At 41.8% G+C, this 21,747-nt stretch overlaps 1 protein-coding gene across 1 annotated transcript in view; it reads left to right on the forward strand.

Moving 5' to 3' along the window:
- The window catches only part of TSPEAR (thrombospondin type laminin G domain and EAR repeats), a 115,437-nt gene that overhangs the window by 43,600 nt on the left and 50,090 nt on the right, over positions 1 to 21,747 (forward strand). The window contains exons 2-4 of the mRNA XM_069985231.1: positions 12,919 to 13,136; positions 16,751 to 16,989; positions 19,780 to 19,870. Coding sequence (XP_069841332.1) covers positions 12,919 to 13,136; positions 16,751 to 16,989; positions 19,780 to 19,870 — 548 coding nt within the window. The remainder of the gene's footprint in view (positions 1 to 12,918; positions 13,137 to 16,750; positions 16,990 to 19,779; positions 19,871 to 21,747) is intronic.

Here is a 21,747-nt window from a genome sequence, read left to right on the forward strand (position 1 = left end):
CAGCTGAAAAAGTGCAAGAATACGACACAGGGTGCCTGAGAACGTTTCCTACAGAACTTTAAGAACCATTATGATATTGATTTTTTGAGAAAGATCAATATTTTCCTGTATGTGTTTTAATGGCTTACCTGTAAGTCTCATGTAAAATGTCACATGGAATTAAGACAGGCATTTGGAAGCAGCTGCTGGAGTGAATGTAGAATGCAGAAAGCCAAGACAAGCGTTATATGAGACATTCACCCGTACAATGCTGTCAGATGTACAGTTTGCTGTTGGTGCTGGATGTTTTTTCTTTTGTTAGGAGTTTGAAGCACAAAAAGAAACAGAAGTAAAGCCCAAAAAATAGTGCATCCAACATACAGGGAACAATGGATGTGTGTCTATACCCTTAGATATATATTGGGCAGGACTGGACTTACAATAAGATGTGAAATGCAAAAAGTGTTCTTAACATGTTGTATAATTTAGTATTATTCACTGCTGCAATATTGAGAACCAATGCCAGCCTTGAGCAGACCACAAGTTTGAGTCAGAATGGGGTTATGTTTGAGCGGTCATGAGTCTTGTATACACATATAATATTTGTTGTTGGATGTTTGGTTTAAACCATGTAGTTAACAGGCACCATAGTGCTTTTGTTCTTGCTGGATAGATCATCCAGGTTAAATTTTCAAATTTTATTCTATCTTGACTCTATCCAGGTTTTTAATAGCAATTATCGAATACAGCAATAGGAACAGATCATAAACAGAGGACACATAGAAAGGAGAAATTAAGTCGACTCTCGACTCTTTTCAGATCCATTTCTGACTTTGTATTCAATAAATGCAACAGAAAACTTAAACCTGTGAACACACCCTTAAAGGGGTTATCTGGGTAACAAAAACAATATTCTAAACGATCCCCCTTCCAAATACGACCCTTTGTCTAATATACATGTAAAACCTATCTTGCAGCCTTTTTCAGTTTTTTTTTCTCATATTTATCTGCTCTGGGTATCTAAATCATCTCCTCTGTTTCCACTCTGACAACATGCTGCTGTTCCCCCTCCCTTTGTAGACACAGGACATGTGATCTCCTTGCTGGGGGCTGGGTTAGCTGTCTATTGACCTGGTAATCAAACCCCCAGGAGACATCATCTGCATATTCTCCATGCACCTGTCCTGCTTCCATAGACTTACATGGATCCCTGAGCCTAGGTTTAACCCTTAGGGGACACAGCCAGTTTTCATTTTTGCATTTTCGTTTTTCCCTCCTCGTGTATATAAGGCCATAGCGCCTGCATTTTTCCACCTAGAGACCCAAATGAGCCCTTATTTTTTGCGCAACTAATTGTACTTTGCTATGGCAGATGTAATTTTTGCCTAAAATGTGCCGGGAAACCAGAAAAAAATTATATGTGTGGTGAAATTGAAAAAAAAAATGTTTTTTTTTTATTTGGGGGGGTGGTGGTTTTTACTATGTTCGCCCTGAGGTAAAACTGACTCGTTATATATGTTCCTTAAGTTGTTACGATTACAACGATATGTAACATGTATAACTTTTTTTTTATTTGATGGCTTGTAAAAAATTAAAACCTTTTAAAGAAAATATATGTTCCTTAAAATCGCTCCATTCCCAGGCTTATAGCGCTTTTATCCTTTGGTCTCTGGGTCTGTGTCAGGTGTCATTTTTTGCGCCATGATGTGATCTTTCTATCGGTACCTTGATTGCGCATATATGACTTTTTGATCGCTTTTTATTACAATTATTCTGGATTTGATGCGACCAAAAATGCGCAATTTTGCACGTTGGGATTTTTTTGCGCTGATGCCGTTTACCGTGTGAGATCAGGAATGTGATTAATTAATAGTTCGGGCGATTACGCACGCGGCGATAGCAAACATGTTTGTTTATTAATTAATTTATTTATTTTTATTTATAAAATGGGGAAAGGGGGGTGATTCAGACTTTTATTAGGGGAGGGGATTTTGTGTTATTAAAAATACATTTTTCTTTTACTTTACACATATACTAGAAGCCCCCCTGGGGGACTTCTAGTATATGCACTCTGATCTCTCATAGAGATCCATGCAGTATAGTTATACTGCATGAATCCATGAGATCGGTGTTCTATTACTTTTGGCTGCTGCAGCCAAAAGTAATAGAATGCCGAGCCGGGATCAGCGCCATTACGGAGCAGACCCCGGCCCGGTATGGATGCAGGGATCGCCCCCCCGCAATCGCGCCGCAGGGGGGCGATCCCCCCACTAGACCACCAGGGATGTATAACAGCAAGTATTTAGAAGCAGCTGTCAACTTTGACAGCTGCTTCTAAGTACTTAATTAGCGGGCACGGCGATCGGACCGTGCCCGCTAATAGCCGCGAGCCCGGGCTACACGCGGCACCCGGAATCGCGGCAGTTCAGAGGGGGGTCGCGCGGCGACCCCCCTCTGAACTCCCATAGCGGCACGAGGACGTTCAATAACGTCCTGGTGCAGCTATGGGTTAATATGAAAAGTTATAGTTCTATCTCTGCTTGCTGTCAGTGAATGCAGGCATATGTACCTGTCTTTTTGTCACAGCTCTGTATATTGTAAGTGTTATGGATGTTCTTAGAGTCTGGATGGAACTAGAATGTTTTCATTTACAGTCAGCAAGCAGAGATCTAAACCTACACTACACCCCCGGTAAACAGACGTCCATTATGCAGCAAACACCTACACCATGCGTGCATGAGCTCTGCTACACCATGCGTGCATCAGCTCTGCTACATTATCAGCTACTGTGGAATACATACTGGGATGATGTGATCCAAAATCAGTGAAAAAACTGTTGTTTATATTGCAATAGTAATGACAGCTGTGGACAGGGAAGAAAGCTAAGGGGGGTGAGTACGCAAATAGACCAATCAGGCAAATGCATGATGGGAAATTTAGTTTTCTGTCCAGCACCATCTTGGATATAGATCGGCTTTTAGAAAAACTTGGAACTCAGGAGTGGCAGCAGCTAGAAATACAGGAGATGGCTCAAAATACTTGGTGAGTAAGACCAGCTAGCATTTCATTTTTTAGCACTTTGGTGCATAACTTCTTTAAAGCCAGGAGCCATAAAAAGTATCTGGCATATTCCCCCCCCACCCCACCCCACCTGATTTATATTAGCAATTTCTAACATACATGTGTGCAAAGGCTGAATATCAGTAGCAGCACATTATATATACAGAATATATGTTGCAGCCCATTTCTATATATATTTTAAGCAACTCCTTTTTTTGTCCCAGTATAACCTGGACCTCAATTTCACTTATCGCCTAAATGCCTCTTGTATTATCCTATAATAAGATAGTAAAATACAGATCCATAGAAATGTTAGATTCATGTTATTTCTTCTTATTCACAAACTCAAGTAATTACAGCATTGTGTGCACACTGGCATAAAACTAGTTGTATAGTTTTACATTGTAAGAAATCTGAATTGCATTTTGCACATAGGACTACAAGTAATCAGTTTGCCCAAATATTAATGCAGATCAAAGTAAGCATCTTGCATTGTTTGACTCAACAGCACCAGGCTGCAGAGAGCTGATAAGGCGGTTTCAGTCAGGTGTAGAGCGAGCCGGTGTCTGAAGCCTGGTCTCTGTGCAGCTGACTATGGCTGGGGAACCGCTGCCTCCAGCATAACCACTTGTTTTTGTTTGGCTGGTTCGCAGCTGTCAGATCTCTGCCTGTATGTGGTTTATTTGATCAGCTGAAGATGCCTTTCATTTGTCACTGATGATGGACAGCTAACATAATAATTGCTGTGATTCACTTTTATCTGCAGTATGTTACTGCAGGAATACCACAGCGTTATGCCTGCTGATGTGTTTAAATATGTCTGCTGAAAGTGCATATGTGTATGTTGAAAGACTTCCTATAGTTTTATGTATGTATATATACAGGACCGGCCTTAGGGCAAATGGCGCCCTGTGCGAAACCTTTTTTCGGCGCCCCCCAGGTTACATAAAGCTGCTTCAGCCTCCCACCCCTCCAGACGCACAACTACCTCCCAGCAATACAAACTACCCCCTCAGCCCCCAGCCATACAAACAACTACCTCCATACACACAACTACAACGACCTTTAGTTTTAACATAATAAAATAAAAGTTTACATTTTTTTTTAAATTGTGGTTAAAATTGCCCTATTCTATTTCAGCTATCAGGGTATGCTGGGGGTTGTAGTCATGTAATATATCAGCTATCAGGCTATGCTGGGGGTTGTAGTTGTGTAATATTCAGCTATCAGGCTATGCTGGGGGTTGTAGCCCTGTATTATTACAGCTATCAGGGTATGCTGGGGGTTGTAGTCCTGTAATATTTCAGCTATCAGGCTATGATGGGTGTTGTAGTTTTGTAATATTTCAGCTATCAGGGTATGTTGGAGGTTTAAGTCTTGTAATATTTCTAAAGCAGTAAAGATTGCAGAAAGCATCTAAAGGCTGTGTAAAAGCTGTAGCAGATATGGTATATGTGACTGTACCGTAAGGCTTAAAACACACAGCTGTGGACATCCCATGATATACAACAGACCATATGCTGGACAAATATTATGTATTGAACACTTATACTGCAGTGAGTTCCCAAACGGTCAGAGCACTACAACACTGACTTGACCCAACAGTGTTATCTCCGTAGAGTAATGCACTGATATTCGGCCAGCAGACAGGGTGTATTTGCCACACATAGGGTACATGTCATATGCTGCACACAGTTTTATATATATATCATACATCGCATACAGGCTATATGCCATATGCTGCACTGTGCACAATATTTATTTTACTAATAAACCTTATTTTCGAATTTTCCACCAGAATATGTTTCTGAGCAGCCGTTCATTCACCCCAGCACACAAATGCATTAGGGGAAGAGCCTTCCACTGCCTCCATATCACCCAACTCCAGCGTGAGACCCAGAGCCATAGAATTACAAAGCGCTGGGTACAGTGTTTTTGTTGCAATGTTGATGGAGTGAGGAGCTCTGTCTCTTTTGCTTAGTTATGCACGACAGGGAGACTCTGCGATCAAAAACATTCTGGTGCTAAACTCAATAGTAAATTACATTCGAAAAATACACAACTGGAAGTCAACTTTACTATAGGTGCGTTATGCACAAAGCAACCTCCAGGTCTGGTAGTCAGGTCCTGGGACCACCAGTATACTAGTCACAGGTTATGTACTGGTGGTCTATATACTGGACCACCAGAGCAGGGCAGTTGGCCTGTTCACACATTTTCGGCCCACATGACAATTCAATTACAACCCCCATCATCTACTACATTTTAATGCATGGTGTGGGTAGTAATCGAATCTCCATGTGTGTCCAAATGTGTTCTAACCCCTTAAGGAACCTGGTCAGATTTTTAGCAAAGATCCCAGTGACGGCATCCATTTTTTTAAAAACACTGCCCAGTTCCTAGTGCATAGAGCAGGCCGCTCTATGCACTAGAAGCGGACCCGGTGCCCCAGTGTAACAATATCCCCTCCCCTCGGTGACGTGGTGAGACTTCATCCTGATGGAGGCGCAATGAAGAGGGGAGGGGATAGTGTTACACTGGGGGCGCCGGGTCTGCTTTAAGTGCATAGAGCAGGCCGATGGACAAGAAAGAGGCATTTTGAAAAATGGACCGAGCCAACAGAATCTCTGCACTGGCGCCAACCAGGTAGTGTAAAAAAAGTTCAGCAAGTGAACTGGTACAATAACTTTAAAGGGGAACTTTCAGCATGTTAGATTCATCTAGCCCCCTTACTGGGCACGGGGCACCGAGGAAGAAGCTATGTCTGTTACCTTTCTCTGTGCCGTTAGCTGTTAGCAGTGGGGATCTGCAGTGTTTCTACAGGAAAATGTGCAGCACAGAGGATTTATTGTATATTTTGACATCCTTAATCCACAATAAATCCACTGTATTTCCCGGATGAAAACTGTCATGCTGTGTTTGGCTATGTGCACACTTTGTAAGAGACTGGCTGTTCCGTGACCAGGCCAGATCACAGAACGGCCGGTCTCTGAAAAGATCATCCCAGCCAGTACTGCAGTACCAGCCCGATGATCTTTAGGGCCACAGGGTTCTGATGCGGGCAAATCCGTATGCGCCTGCATCAGAACTCCCCACAACACACTATGTGTGCACTGACATGGTTTTCTGTGGCCGCTATTCACTGAAAAGCGGCCGCAGAAAACTGACACGTCAGTTGTTTGCGGCGGCGCGAAGGATCCCGGCCTGAGCGTATACCCTGTGTATGTATATATGTACTATGGAGGAGATTTATCAAACATGGTGTAAAGTGAAACTGGCTCAGTTGCCCCTAGCAACCAATCAGATTCCACCTTTCATTTTCCAAAGAGTTTGTGAGGAATGAAAGATGGAATCTGACTGGTTGCCGGGGGTGACTGGGACAGTTTCACTTTACACCATGTTTGATAAATCTCCCCCTATGTGTATACGCTCCGGCTAGGATTCCATACACAGCAAGGTAACATATATCTTCGTATAAATCACGGCTGTTGTATAACGGCCATGATTTTATGAAAATATACGTTGTGTGAACATAGCCTATAGGTGTATAGATGGGATTTTTTATCCCATCTGCTCCTCCTGTATATGGGGCACATTTACCACACAGATATTTCATGTGCAAAATTTGCAGCAGATAAACCACAAGTGACTCTACCCCAACCCCAAACATATCTTCCTACTTCTCACACATACAACAGCATACACACACACACACACACACACACACACACACTTACACACCCCATGCATACAGAATCACACACATTTACACACAGTCATACAATACACTGACCTCTGTGCTGGATCTGTCATGCAATCCTTTCACCTGTCAGACCTTCTCCATCCAACATGGGGCTGCTGTGGAGGGGTAGGAAGCAGGAACAGGAATGCAGCTGGGGGGGGGGGGGGGGGGGCACTATGGGGAGGAGGGGGCCACAGAGAGGAGATGAGGGGGCCACAGAGAGGAGATGAGGGGGCACTATGGGGAGGAGGGGGCCACAGAGAGGAGATGAGGGGGCCACAGAGAGGAGAAGACAGGGAAGGCACAGAGCAGGCAGCATGAGGCTTCAGGGTGCAGAGCTGCTGTTTGGCCCCATCAGGCTGCCCTACTGTTAGTCCCTCCCCTCCTCTCTGACCCGACAGTGAAGGAAGGAGGAAGCTCAGGAGGAATGCAGGAGATGGAGAATGTGCAGCATATACTGGAGTGCTGCATGTTCTCCATTCTTATATGCACTCTCTCCTAATGGACTGAACCTGCTTCTGGGTTCAATCTGGTGGAAGCCCCGGGGTCCTCTCCCCGACCGCCCCCCTCTCCTCTCTGATAACAGAGTCTGGCTGAGATCAGACCCTATTATCAGGAGATGCCACCCACAGACAGTATCCACCACCCGGCCAGGCAGGGGCGCTAAGGCAGACAGCTGCACTGCACACCTCACTTAGTAACAGCAGTTAGATGTGCTGTGTGTCTGCAGGAGCGTCCAGACCGAACCACTATGGTATTAGGGGAGGCGGCCAGCTGGGGGGGGGGGGCGCTCCTGCAGACACACAGCACATCTAACTTCTATATCTAAGTTAGATGTGCTGTGCAGCTCTCTGTCTGACGAGGCGCCCCCTAGCTGGCCGGGAGTGAAGCGCCCTGTGCAAGCGCACAGGTCGCACACCCCAAAGGCCGGCCCTGTATATATATATACATATATATATATATATATATATATATATATATATATATATTCACAGGTAATTAAAGGGGTTATCCAGCGCTACAAAAACATGGCCACTTTTCCCCCTACTGTTGTCTCCAGTTCAGGTGCGATTTGCAATTAAGCTCCATTTACTTCAATGGAACTGAGTTTCAAAACCCCACCCAATCTGGAGACAACAGTAGGGGGAAAGTGGCCATGTTTTTGTAGCGCTGGATAACCCCTTTAAATAAATAATGATGATCTTTGAATAATCCATTACAAACCAGGGTACAGTAAACCAACACATTCACTGATATCAAGAACAAGCAAGAATTGGACAAGGGCCACAATATTGGTGTGTACTCTGCCAAAAGAATAGAGAATGCACCCATTGGGAATTTTCTTTAAGTGGCAAATACACCCCTGTTCCGCTGTTTGCCACCGATTCTGCTATAGCATTGCAGTCTCATACCTCCCAACCGTCCCGGATCTAGCGGGACAGTCCCGATTTCGGGGTCATGTCCCGCTGTCCCGGAAAGGGCCTCAAGTGTCCCGCTTCCCAAAACGTACCTGGCCCTTTAATTGCGAGCGCTCCTGATGAGCGCTCCCAGATGCGGGGCTGTGCACAGCTTCCTCTAGTGGCCGGAAGCTGCATTCTGCCTCCGGTCACTAGAGGCCTCACTCATCCCCTGCGTTCCCGCGCGGAGCAGAGGAGTGACGTCACCGGCAGAGCGGTGAGAAGAAGGAGAAGCTAGAGCCGGCTGAAGCACAGAGTGAGTATGTGCTTATTCATTTTTTTTTAATCAAAGGAGGGATGGTGGGGGGAGGCTAGCTGACAGGGAAGGTGTTCATCATGGCAGTGCTGGGGGGGGGTTCTTCATCACGCTGTCTGACTGCTCTGCATTCCGGCTGGGGTCAGAGAGGGGTGGCGGTGCAGTCAGACAGCAATGTGATCAGCAGTGACGAGGACCGCTGCCAGACTGGAGGGGTAGGGGGCCACAGTTACAAGCAGGGGGGGAGGGGGGGTGCCGCTGCTGCCACACACTGACCACTGACTGACACTGAAGGCCCATGACACTCAGCAGCTGCGGCCTTCAGTATCAGTCAGTGGCCGCTGACAGAGTGAGATTCTGTGTCCCTTTCAAAGCCCTGAGCTTACATACCGCACAGCTACCAGCCCCCGAAGCTCTTATCTCCAGCCCAGCGGCACTTGCATTCATCTTCTCCCCTGCTTATCTTCCCCACTGCTGCTGATGACGTCACAGGAGTGAAGAGAGTGCAGAGGCCGCGGGACTGGAGATATGAGCTGCAGGGGCTGGAAGCTGTGTGTGAGATGTACAAATAGCCACTACTGGGGAGAAAGCCACTGTTGTGCAGCCATGTGAGTATCCTTTTTTTTATTTTTCTGGTACACATCTATCTATCTATCTCCTATCTATCTATCTATCTATCTGCCTATCTATCATCTATCTATCTATCTATCTATCTATCTCCTATCTATCTATCTATCTATCTATCTATCTATCTATCTATCTATGCTGTGGAAGTGAGTGGCACTACAGGTCTCGGCGATGCGGGTGCTCGTTGGCTTGGTTCTGACCACGAACCTTTGATCCAGATAAAAAGTGATGACCAGCGGCACACCAGTTGTGTGAGAACAAAACGTGATGATTTATTCGTGAATCAATACATCTCAGCAAACACAACACAGTCTAGCACGACGTTTCGGCGGGGGTCCGCCATTTTCAAGTGCAAAGTAGTGAACTTCAGTGCTCATTTAAATACACACATGATTACAAAGGCATACACATGATTGGTGGACATAATCTGTCAGTCTCTGTAAGGGACCAATCGGTCCTGAATAGTGATAAAAAAGTTACAGGTGCTTCCAAACGTGATTAAAGAAATAATAAGTATGGTTTCAATATACAAAAAATCACTTGAAAATATTAAATGACTTTATACATTATAGGAGTAGACTACATCGGGTCATTTTAGAGAGGAACGCCACCTAATAGGTACGTAAAAAATAATTAGCCAATGGCAATTGTAGGAATAGTAAACGTATATGATGCAATCTGTGCAACTATGGACACAATCAGTGTGTGAACCACATAGGGTTAGACCGGACTACCCACTGGTCGGAGGCTCCGTTGATCTTCTTCCTGCAATAGGATAAAAGGTCGGCGGGTAGGAAACCGGGACTCAACAATCGCACGGAAACCGCGCGCATAGTGTGAACCGGTTCCAATCCTCTTTCCAAAATGTGGGTATTTGTCCAGTCAACAATTAATGAATGGCTTGTGGATGAAAATAACGTGGCGTTAACCTCTCTTAGCCCGGTGTGTTCACTCTTTAGGTGCAAACCAAGTCTGAAATCAAAGAAAAAACAATGAATATACAATATACTTATAATCAATGATCATGATAATGAAATAACACGCAAAGTTCACTACATTCATCCTATCCTCCGTATAACAGAGAACCAGGATAACAGTCGACATAAGGAATATACTCTATCTGAACATAGCAGTTGTTACTTTGTATTCAACATTTAAACCTGTTGGTTGTAAGGTCCCCAGTTCATGTATCCAAAACAATTCTCTTTTCATCAGAATTGTTTGTCTATTGCCCCCCCGTTTTAATGGCTCAATTCGTTCTAAAACCATAAATTTCAAGTCTTTCTCCAAGTGTTTCTCTTCTGTGAAATGTTTCGAAACCGGCAAATCAAGTCTATCGTATATTCATTGTTTTTTCTTTGATTTCAGACTTGGTTTGCACCTAAAGAGTGAACACACCGGGCTAAGAGAGGTTAACGCCACGTTATTTTCATCCACAAGCCGTTCATTAATTGTTGACTGGACAAATACCCACATTTTGGAAAGAGGATTGGAACCGGTTCACACTATGCGCGCGGTTTCCGTGCGATTGTTGAGTCCCGGTTTCCTACCCGCCGACCTTTCATCCTATTGCAGGAAGAAGATCAACGGAGCCTCCGACCAGTGGGTAGTCCGGTCTAATCCTATGCGGTTCATACACCGATTGTGTCCATAGTTGCACAGATTGCATCATATACGTTTACTATTTCTACAATTGCCATTGGTTAATTATTTTTTACGTACCTATTAGGTGGCGTTCCTCTCTAAAATGACCCGATGTAGTCTACTCCTATAATGTATAAAGTCATTAGTTATGCTTTAATATTTTCAAGTGATTTTTTGTATATTGAAACCATACTTATTATTTCTTTAATCACGTTTGGAAGCACCTGTAACTTTTTTATCACTATTCAGGACCGATTGGTCCCTTACAGAGACTGACAGATTATGTCCACCAATCATGTGTATGCCTTTGTAATCATGTGTGTATTTAAATGAGCACTGAAGTTCACTACTTTGCACTTGAAAATGGCGGACCCCCGCCGAAACGTCGTGCTAGACTGTGTTGTGTTTGCTGAGATGTATTGATTCACGAATAAATCATCACGTTTTGTTCTCACACAACTGGTGTGCCGCTGGTCATCACTTTTTATCTATCTATCTATCTATATGTCTATCTCCTATCTATCTAATAGATAGATAGATAGATAGATAGGAGATAGATAGATAGATAGATAGATAGACAGATAACAAATGTCAGCAGCACAAGCCATGATGTTGGTGCCAGCAAATTAAATCTTGACCAGAGATAGATGTCTATACCATACGGATACTTCACGGCACTCCAACTTCTATGTTGCAAAAGAAGTGTTTATTCCATCAACGTGCAAAGCATTAACAAATAGTGCAGCACAGCAAACAGTCACAAACGCAAGTTTCGGCGAGTCAATCACCATTTTGAAGCGTGAAAATGGTGATCGACTCGCTAAAACAGCGCGTTTATGACCGGTTTAGGGTCGTGTCTTAAGGTTTAGGGGCGTGTCTTTGGGTGGGGTTAGGGGCTTGTCCATTTCCCTCTTTCCTCTCAGCCAAAGTTGGGAGGTATGCCTGCTTATCTTCCCCACTGCTGCTGATGACGTCACAGGAGTGAAGAGAGTGCAGAGGCCGCGGGACTGGAGATATGAGCTGCAGGGGCTGGAAGCTGTGTGTGAGGTGTACAAATAGCCACTACTGGGGAGAAAGCCACTGTTGTGCAGCCATGTGAGTATCCTTTTTTTTATTTTTCTGGTACACATCTATCTATCTCCTATCTATCTATCTCCTATCTATCTATCTCCTATCTATCTATCTGCCTGCCTATCTGCCTATCTATCTATCTATCTATCTATCTATCTCCTATCTATCTATCTATCTATCTATCTATCTATCTATCTATCTATATGTCTATCTCCTATCTATCTAATAGATAGATAGGAGATAGATAGATAGATACATAACAAATGTCAGCAGCACAAGCCATGATGTTGGTGCCAGCAAATTAAATCTTGACCAGAGATAGATGTCTATACCATACGGATACTTCACGGCACTCCAACTTCTATTTTGCAAAAGAAGTGTTTATTCCATCAACGTGCAAAGCATTAACAAATAGTGCAGCACAGCAAACAGTCACAAACGCAAGTTTCGGCGAGTCAGTCACCATTTTGAAGCGTGAAAATCGCTAAAATAGCGCGTTTATGACCGGTTTAGGGTCGTGTCTTAGGGTTTAGGGGCGTGTCTTTGGGTGGGGTTAGGGGCGTGTCCATGTCCCTCTTTCCTCTCAGCCAAAGTTGGGAGGTATGCAGTCTGTATTATGAAGCTTTATACTGTGTCATACTGAGTCCCCACAGGTCTGTTATATGGACCTTTAGAAGATTGTTATATCTTAGGCCTGGAGACGAAGTGTAGTGCAACTGAATTTAAAGGAGTTTTACAAAGTAGTGGCTTATTACAAAGGGTTGTTTTCAGTTATGATAGGTGGGGCTCCAAGCTCTGGGGACCCCACGGATCCTGATGATGACGGAGCTGCATCCCCTTGTAAATTTTTCCTGCATCCTGGTACTCTTAGCCATCAGAAATAAAAAAATAATCATATGAATCATTGTAGTGAAATAGATATTATATGGTGCAATGCTGTTTACTTTGTAAGCTCTGCTTTTTAGACATGTAATGTACAATTTTTTTTTCTTGAATGAATACTAGATTTCTTTATAGCAGTGATGTTAGTCTTAACTAGAATAACAAACATTACTGTCTCTATTGTCTTCATTTTCCCATAGACCTTCAGCCATTGGACATGCTGTCAGAAGTCATCTCCACAAACAAAACCTTAGTGGGGTTACGCATGATACAGTCTCAGGGAGCCCGTGGATTTCGTTTTTCTGCATCACCACATGTGCTGAGTTTTCCCTCTTCACGTCTGTTTAAAAACTGCCATCTCTTTCCTGAAGAATTTTCTCTTGTTGCCACTTTAAAGATTCCCAGCCTCCCTCCCAAGGTAATACAAATGTGAACAGCGCTCCATGGTGTGATGTCTGCAACAGGTAGAGCAATACAAGAGAGTAAATTGGAGACTCAGGAGGTCAGGATAACAAGTCCAGCAAGCAGAGGGAGTTAGGAAGGGAATCGCAGGAATAGACACAGGGGAGCTGGGACCAGGGTAATAACCTAATAGCCAGCTCTGAGAGACTCCTTTAGCTTAGTTTCATGCTGACCAAGAGCCTGGTTTGGATCCTCATTGGACCGGCGCTCTGATCTCCCAGGATCCAGACAGGCAGAGGAACAAATCAGTCAAAAGCCTGCACAGCTGCAGTAATCAGGTCTTTGCAGGGCTCTGGTTAACTCCTGCATTGCCAGATGCAGAGAAGCAGTCAGGTTTGTCACATAAATGCAAAAAACAAGCCAAGTTCACACCAGGTTACTGCATGATCCAGACACTTTGCTTCTCAAACCATTACAGAACCTACATGGCAGATTAGCAGGACAAGCAATTCCAGGAAACCAGAATCATCACTGGCTATAGACTCTTTTATTCTAAACTTCAGATATTTCTTGAATGCTAAATAAAGCAACTTTTTAAATAGTTTTCAAGAAGAACTGTGTGTGCTTACGAGCATCTCTCTGCTCTACCCTTCCCTTCATTAGAGAGCGTTTGGAAGGCTTAATGCGACTCTGTACCCACAATCTGACCCCCCAAACCGCTTGTACCTTCGGATAACTGCTTTTAATCCAAGATCTGTCCTGGGGTCCGTTTGGCAGGTGATGCAGTTATTGTCCTAAAAAACAACCTTTAAACTAGCAGCCCCACGGCCGGGGCTTAGATTGCATATACATTAGGCTGGCACCACCTCTCTGTCCCTCCTCCCCGCCCTCCTCATCATTGGGAATGCTCTAGACAGATTGCCTTCTATTCATCACCTGTGAGCTGTGTGAGTACTGAACATGGGCTGGATGGTTAAAGGTGAACTCCAGGTAGAGGTTAAAAAAAAATAAAACTTCTGCAAAAGCATATAGCATTACTTACCTTACTTTTTGAAACAACCAAAAATCTATTTGTTTGGGGGGGGGGGGGGGGTTGTTCTGTTCTGTGTTTCTGTCCTTCATGCTTCATCAGTTCCTAGAAGCAATGCTTTCCCTCAGCTGATCTTCAGTCCCCCACCCATCACAATCAGTAAAATTAGTGCTTCAAAATTTATTTTTATAAGCTGCACATCTTTCTGTGTGAACAGGGTTTTGTGTGGCTGATAATGATAAAGGGAAACTGACAGCGGGAATAGGCATATATCTATGCTGTCAGTTTCCCAATCGCAATCATCAGGGTATTCTTACTATCCCCGCTGCTTGTAATCTGGCATCCCGTTCTCTGGCTCTCCTGTCTTCTGGCTGCTGGTCTTACTTCAGGCCCAACCTCCTCCAGAATCATGGACATCCATAGAAGGCGGGGCCTGGAGATACAACCGACGGCCTGAGGACTGGAAAGCTTGATGCCAGATCACAAGCAGCATGGATGGTAAGTATACATTGCTTGTGACCTGGAAACTGACAGCCCAGATGTATTCATATCCGTGCTGTCAGTTTCCACGGCTTCACGAACGATCCTTGTATCAAGCCCAGCAGCTTGATTTGTGGCACAGTGTAAAGGCACTGCAAATGAGTGCTGATCTCACTGATCGACGCTTGTTTGCTGTCACCACGGGCGACAAATCGATCAATGAAAAGTGGAGAAGTAAAAAGGTAGTCCTACTTTCAGCCCTTCAGGGGCTAAAGAATGTTGTCACTTTGTACTGAAGAATCAAAGCACTTTTATTATGTTATGGACGCACTGATGAATAGAAAGGTACCATGTCTCTCCTTGACCTAACAGCTATCTAACAGTGTCAGCAGTACAAAACTTGAATTGCAGGTAACAGTTTAATTTTACTTATTGTTTCATTTTAGTCTTAAATAGTGATGAGCGAATACTGTTCGATCGAATAGATATTCGATCGAATAGTGAGATATTCGAATATTCGATATTCGTACGAATATCCCGCGAATATTCGATAAATATTCGATAAGCGTTTAAATCCCCCCGCTTCCGGTTTTACCCTCCAAATGGTCAAATAGATGTTTTTCACTAATCGAATACTTGTTCCCATAGACTTTAATGGGATCGAATATTCAATCGAATATTCGAATATTCGCGGAATATTCGTACGAATATCGAATATTCGAATATCTCACTATTCGCTCATCACTAGTCTTAAATTCTGTGATATTATAATATTATACTAAATATTTGCAGGCATCAGAATTTTTTCATATAGAACATTAAACCCTTGACTGTCTTGACAATCACATATCTACTTAGTTGCCTCTCCCAGGACGTGGGTGTACACTTAACTGGAGATACACTTTAAAGTTTTCCTGTCATTCTAAAAGATGTTTGATGTTGAAAAGAGACTTTAAAAGCTTTGATCTCACTTTGGGTCTTAAGGGGGAGGTTTATCGAGACCAGCATCTTGTACGCTAATCTTAAAGAATCCCCCGCCACGCCTTCTGCTCCGCCTGTTCCCTGCCTCACGGGTGATAGCGGATAACACCCATGTTACGCACATTTTGTCGTCTCTTCATAAATCTCCCCTTAGTGTTAAGACTTCTACCAATCCTTACATATAGCAAGAAGCATGCATCTGCATACTTAATTCCCCAGCTCCCTAAGCTCTATTGAAAATCTAGGGATCTTGTCTCATGCAGCGAGATTGCAGGAAGCCAGGGAGAGGACGGCTCAGCATCATGCTTCTCCAAGCTATATCTTGCAAACACTGAGACCCTGATCAAACTTTTTTTTTTATAATGACGCTTTAGGGCCCGTTCACACTACGGAATCCTGCCTTCTAGAATTGACATGTCCCTTAAGTTATAAATCTGTAAGCACTAAAGCCCCCCCCTAGTGGAAGGTCATATAGCTGTGTGACTAGAAAAGGGAGATTTGGAACTCTGTATCAAAAATAATGTTCGGGACACCAAATCAAATCAGTTCAACCTTTACTGCAGCAGAATAGTGGAGCGTGGTTTAAGGTGAATTCATACCCTTGAATACTCAGGTCATTAGACTTGTGCCTGTAACATGGGCAGAAAAACTTACGTTTATTAGGCTTGTCTGGAACTGGTCTTATTCTGATACAGATCTGCAATTTGCCTGCATAAAAATAGATAAAGGGAAACAATACGTTGGCTACCAGCAGCCATGGCTAGAAAGAGCTTATTAGGCAACTGCATATTGTTATACATTAAAATTCAATAATAATAAATGTTCACATGTAGCCAACACACTGCATAAAAATTCTACTCTCATTGGGATCCCACGTGCCATTTATCCCTTTAACACTGATAATCTGCTAGTCATTTTGTCTTGTTTAGATTAGTGTCATTGGTTGAGGCCTAGGTACATCTGGATACCCTTATATACAAGCTTAATCTGACTTTTTTGGGCTATCACTAGTTTTAGTTATTGTTATATTGGTCTTTTTTATGATTGTTTGCTACAGTTTACTTTTTTATTTTTATAAATTCCAAATATACCAAATGTGTGTGCTAAATGTGACATCACAGTCTTTTTTTTTCTTTTAGAAAAATGAATACTTGTTCACTATGAAAGCAGAAGGAAAAGGAAATGTCCTCCTTGGTTTGAGATACTCAGAAAACAAACTCCACTTCTTATTCTGGAATGTAGCAGACTCCCAAGAATGGCAGACCAAAGTGACTTTTCGTGGCGTTTCCTTGGCTGATGATCGGTGGCACACCTTTGTTTTAGCTGTATCGGGTATTTCTGTTTCTCTCTCTGTGGACTGCAGCATCCCTATAGAAGTGTGAGTCACGTATAGGCTATGTTCACATATAGTATTTCCGTCAGTCTTTTGGTTAGAATTTTTTCAACCAAAACCAGGAGTGGGTTGAAAACACAGAAACGGTGCAAATCTTTCCACTATAATTTTGTTCCACTCCTGATTTTGGTTGAAAAAAGACTGACCAAGACTGATGGAAATACTATGGGTAAATGTAGCCATAAAGTAATCCACCTGGTACATCTAAATGAATACTTTTAACCTTTAAGTTTCTTGCACAATATTAAGTGAATTCTTTTTGACCCTGCCTTCACCTGAAATTCCATAAAATCTCAACCCAGTCTTCTTTGTGTATTGTTTTGAGCTCTTAGTTTTTCCCGTGTGTAATTTTAAAAGATGACCATTAATATAATCACAACACACTGCATTACACTGAAGCTTTTTTTTTTCTTTTTACGGATGACTTATTTAGATTTTCTTTTCAAGAACAAATCTAACTCTTAGCATTACGTCCATGGGTGCACTTCTGCACATTGAGGCCCCTCACTGTTCCTTATAAAGTGTCCTCATTTAAGAGCATTCAAAATAACTATAACAATAGTAATGGTGGTAACTGCTTCTAAATATCTGTCGATTCCCCTTACCTAAAAGTAAAATAGACAAGACAAGAAATAGACAAAATAGACAAGAAATAGACAAGTAGAATCCACACAGTACAATGCCCCCACAGCAGAGCCACATAGTCTGAAATCTTTTAAACAGTCTAGAAATTTGCAATTTACTTAACCATGAATATGTACCTGGAGAAGTGAAGGCTTCTGGACTTGCATGAGAGGGAATGATGCATACACTCCTTTGCTTGTCACTCCAGGCATGTGCAGTGCAATAGACAATACTCTCCAGAGTACATATGCACCTATCCCAGACATTCAGAAAGTATTTAGACCCTTTAATTGTATTACACTTTATTATGTTGTGGCCTTGAGATAAAAATAAGTAAAATTTTAGTTTTTTCACCCTCAATCTGATCTTAATACCTCATAATGAAAAAACTGAATTTTAGAAATGTTTGCAAAGTCATTAAAAAGAAAAAACTCACATTTTGCATGGACAAAAGTATTCAGATCCTGTGTTTCCACATTCTAAATGTAGCCCTGGGGTCTTCATTTCTGGTTTTTAGATGTTTCTCCATCATGATTTCAGTCATCTGTAGCAAATTTAGTTGATTGGACATGATTTGGAAAGACACAGCTCTGTTTACTAAGGTCTCACTGATGCCAATGCATATCAGAGAAAAACCAAGCCATGAGGGGGAAAGAACTACCAGTAGAGCTTAAAGACAGGATTGTGTCGAGGCATGAATCTGGAGAAGGGGACAAAAAATTATGCTGCACCAAATGTTCCCAAGAGCGCAATGGCCTCCAATCACCAGATCTGTTCCTAGAGCTGGGTGACCCACCAAATTAAGTAATCAGGAGAGAAGGGTCTTATAAGGGAGATGACCAGGTACCCAATGGCCACTGTGGCTGAACTCTTAAGAACCTTTGTGTAAATGGGAAAAACTTCCTGAAGGTTAAAGATCACTGCTGTATTTTACCAATCTGGGCTTTATGGCACAATTGCTAGAAAGAAACCTCTCCACATAAAAAGCCTGCATGGACTTAAATAAAGTACCTAAAGGACTCTCAGACTATAAGAAATAAGATACTCTGCTCATAACTACTTATGTTAATTGTTCAATAAGTTTGGAAAGGTTTCTAACATTCTGGAGGACATTTATGAAGACCGCCCCAAATGACCCCACTGGATTCACTAAGAGGTGCACACCTGACCTGCGCCTGCTGCTCCCTTTCTTGCCTAGTTGTGCCCCCAATTACTAGATGTGCCTTCAATTTTATAACTTATTTTACTGAACTGAGAAGTGTTGGACTGATGAGTGCCAGACACTGTAGGGATTATGGCCCAGATTTATTAAACCGTGGGCAGTAATACATATGTCTACACCAGTGCTTCTCAATTCCAGTCCTCAGGCCTCTCCAACAGGTCATGTTTTGAGGATTTCCTTAGTATTCCACATGTGATATAATTATACTGCATCAGGTATTATTACAGATGTTATTTGTATGAGAAATCCTCAAAACACGACCTGTTGGTGAGGCCTGAGGACTGGAATTGAGAAGCACTGGTCCACACTATAGGCCTTAATCCAAGGAGACACTTGGGCATTATCTGTTCCCTAATCTATCTAGAAAATATGCAAGTAATCTAATGAAGTAAAAGAGCAGACAAGTCTTATAGAATGAGTGATTTTTCAAGTTATATCTTTATTTATTGGAAGGATAGTTGTCAATTCACCTGATGGATGCTTTTGTTTGCAGACACATCTCTTTGTTTACCAGTAGAAATAAATTATGAGCACAATTGTAGGGAAATAATTACAGGGAATTGAAGCCGCAGCTACTTTTTACCCACACAAACAAAAAAAAATTAGTTTCAAATAAATCCGTTTAATCGCCTCGCTCATTAATGACTCCAGCCATTTGCCAGTGTGTGTCTAAATGAGAATTTATGCTCTCTGGGGAAATAAGAGTGCCAAGAATAAGATATAAGCTGTGCTTAGACAGTGCTTGTTTTAATGTGCAGAACGTCTTTCTAGTGAGGCAGACAATATAATTGAACAATGTACTTTGTAATACTTTTTCATAAGGATCAGTTGTGCATTATTTTTTGCTTATTTGTGGATTCTTTATTGCTTGAAGTTGCTGTTTATTTACTATTGTAATAATAATGAACCAATTATTTTTTTATGTTTAGCATCCTAGACAAACCGTTTCCAGCCTTCCTAAATACCACCAACTCCCGGATATATGTTGGAAGCAGAAGGAGACGTAAAGGATATTTTTCTGTAAGTTTTAGTGGAGTACAGGTCTACACTCTCAGTTCTACATTCAGCTTCTCCTCCCTCTACCAGTTTTTTTTTTTTTTTAACAACAACTTTCATTCATATTTCACCCCTATTCTTCTGCAACAGTGTTAAGCAAAGTTGCTGAAAGTTTGAGTTCGGCAATGTTCATCCAAGCTGGAACATTCGGCATTTGACTCCCGATGGCTGGAGATGTTAGATAGCCCTATGGAGTCTTGTAAAACATGGAGACAGTCACAGGCCATAGGCGAACGTTGCAGAACCTGAACTTTCGTCAAGTTTACTCAATAAAACTCTTGAAGTCTTATTTATTTATATAAGGAAAATGGCTAGGGCACATATACGTTAATAGAATGTTTTAGGTGCTTGATCCACTCATGAGTATATACAGTATTTATGCCCAATGATTATAGAAATAATTTCTATCTGAAAGTTGTAAGTTTGGTTAAATACTTCAGCAAGATTGCTCTATGCCTGGCAAATACTTGGTAGCAAATATTGAGTGACCGCATAGAAATTAGAGAGAGGCATGTAATCACTAAAGCAGAGAATGTAATAAATATGTAAGAGATAAACAACATAAATGCTAACCAAAGGTATTGGCCCTATATACTTTTGCTATACTATTGTTTCTGCTTGTTTGCCTGCTTTATATGTATCTGTATATAGTGCTTCCTATGTGGCTCTACGCTAGCAGACTTCCATGACCAGTTTTATAAACAACATATATTACAAAAGTCTCTTGCAAATAATCAGAAACAAAATAATATTAGTTCAAGAACGTAAATAATTGAGGCAAATTACTCTTGACTACATTGAGGCATGTCTATTACATAAAGAGCTGTAATATCTTTTATAAGTACTCCGTTATTACAGCTATTTTCTACTTGTAACAGACCTCCTGTTTGTTTATACCACTTATCTGTATGAGAAATGCATGTCTTTTATGGACTTGTTTCAGAACTGGTATTTGAACAGCAATTTAAAGGGGTTGTATAAAATAAAATTATGCAGAGAACAAAATAGCAAAAAAAAAAAAAAAGTCATACTCATCTCACTGTTACTTCACCATTCCCAAATATCCCCAGTCCCCTTTTGGTCTCTCCTTTCTGTTCCCTCTCATTATTGGACAGGTGCCCACATTAGCCAATCACTGGTTTTAGCTGATCCTCAACATGGCTAATGATTGGCTGCATATGTCCAGGGATGGGGTATCAGTAAAGTGAGTATGACAACATTCTAAGTATTGAAAAAGACATGCAGGACCTTAAATGGATACCTTTAAAGGTTTAAAGTGTCACTGACGTTATAACTTTCAAAATCTAAATCAACAGTAGATGTCAGAAAACAGGAAGTGCCGTGTTTTCCATGACCACTAAAAATAAATAAATAATGAATGTAAATTGAAAACTTGCTGTATATCACATCTACTGTTGATTTAGATTTAAAAGTTATAACGACAATGAATCTTTAAGGGTTTTAGGCTATTTTCACACAACTTTTTTTAGGCAAAATAACAGCCGTTTGATAATGATGACTGTAAATAATGTTCATGGTCATTACTGACAGCTGTCATTGTAAAACAGCGGCTACTATTTTGCATAAAAAGTCATTGTGTGAACATAGTCAAAGTGTCACATTTATATTAGCTTTTAAGTTTACTCTTTATTTACCTTATGTAGATAAGGTTTTTCCGATGAGCTATAATACAATTAAGCTGAATTCTTAAGGGAGGTAAAATGTTACTCAGAAACATCTTAACACAATAAGAATTCTCTAAAAAAGAGGTCAGAAAGTTTAAATCAGATCTGTGGGTTCGTATCTAAAACAAGCAAAACCCTAGGAGGTTCTGCGGGCAC

The sequence above is a fragment of the Dendropsophus ebraccatus genome, chromosome 9, assembly GCF_027789765.1.
Source record: "Dendropsophus ebraccatus isolate aDenEbr1 chromosome 9, aDenEbr1.pat, whole genome shotgun sequence".
Taxonomy (NCBI): Eukaryota; Metazoa; Chordata; class Amphibia; order Anura; family Hylidae; genus Dendropsophus; species Dendropsophus ebraccatus.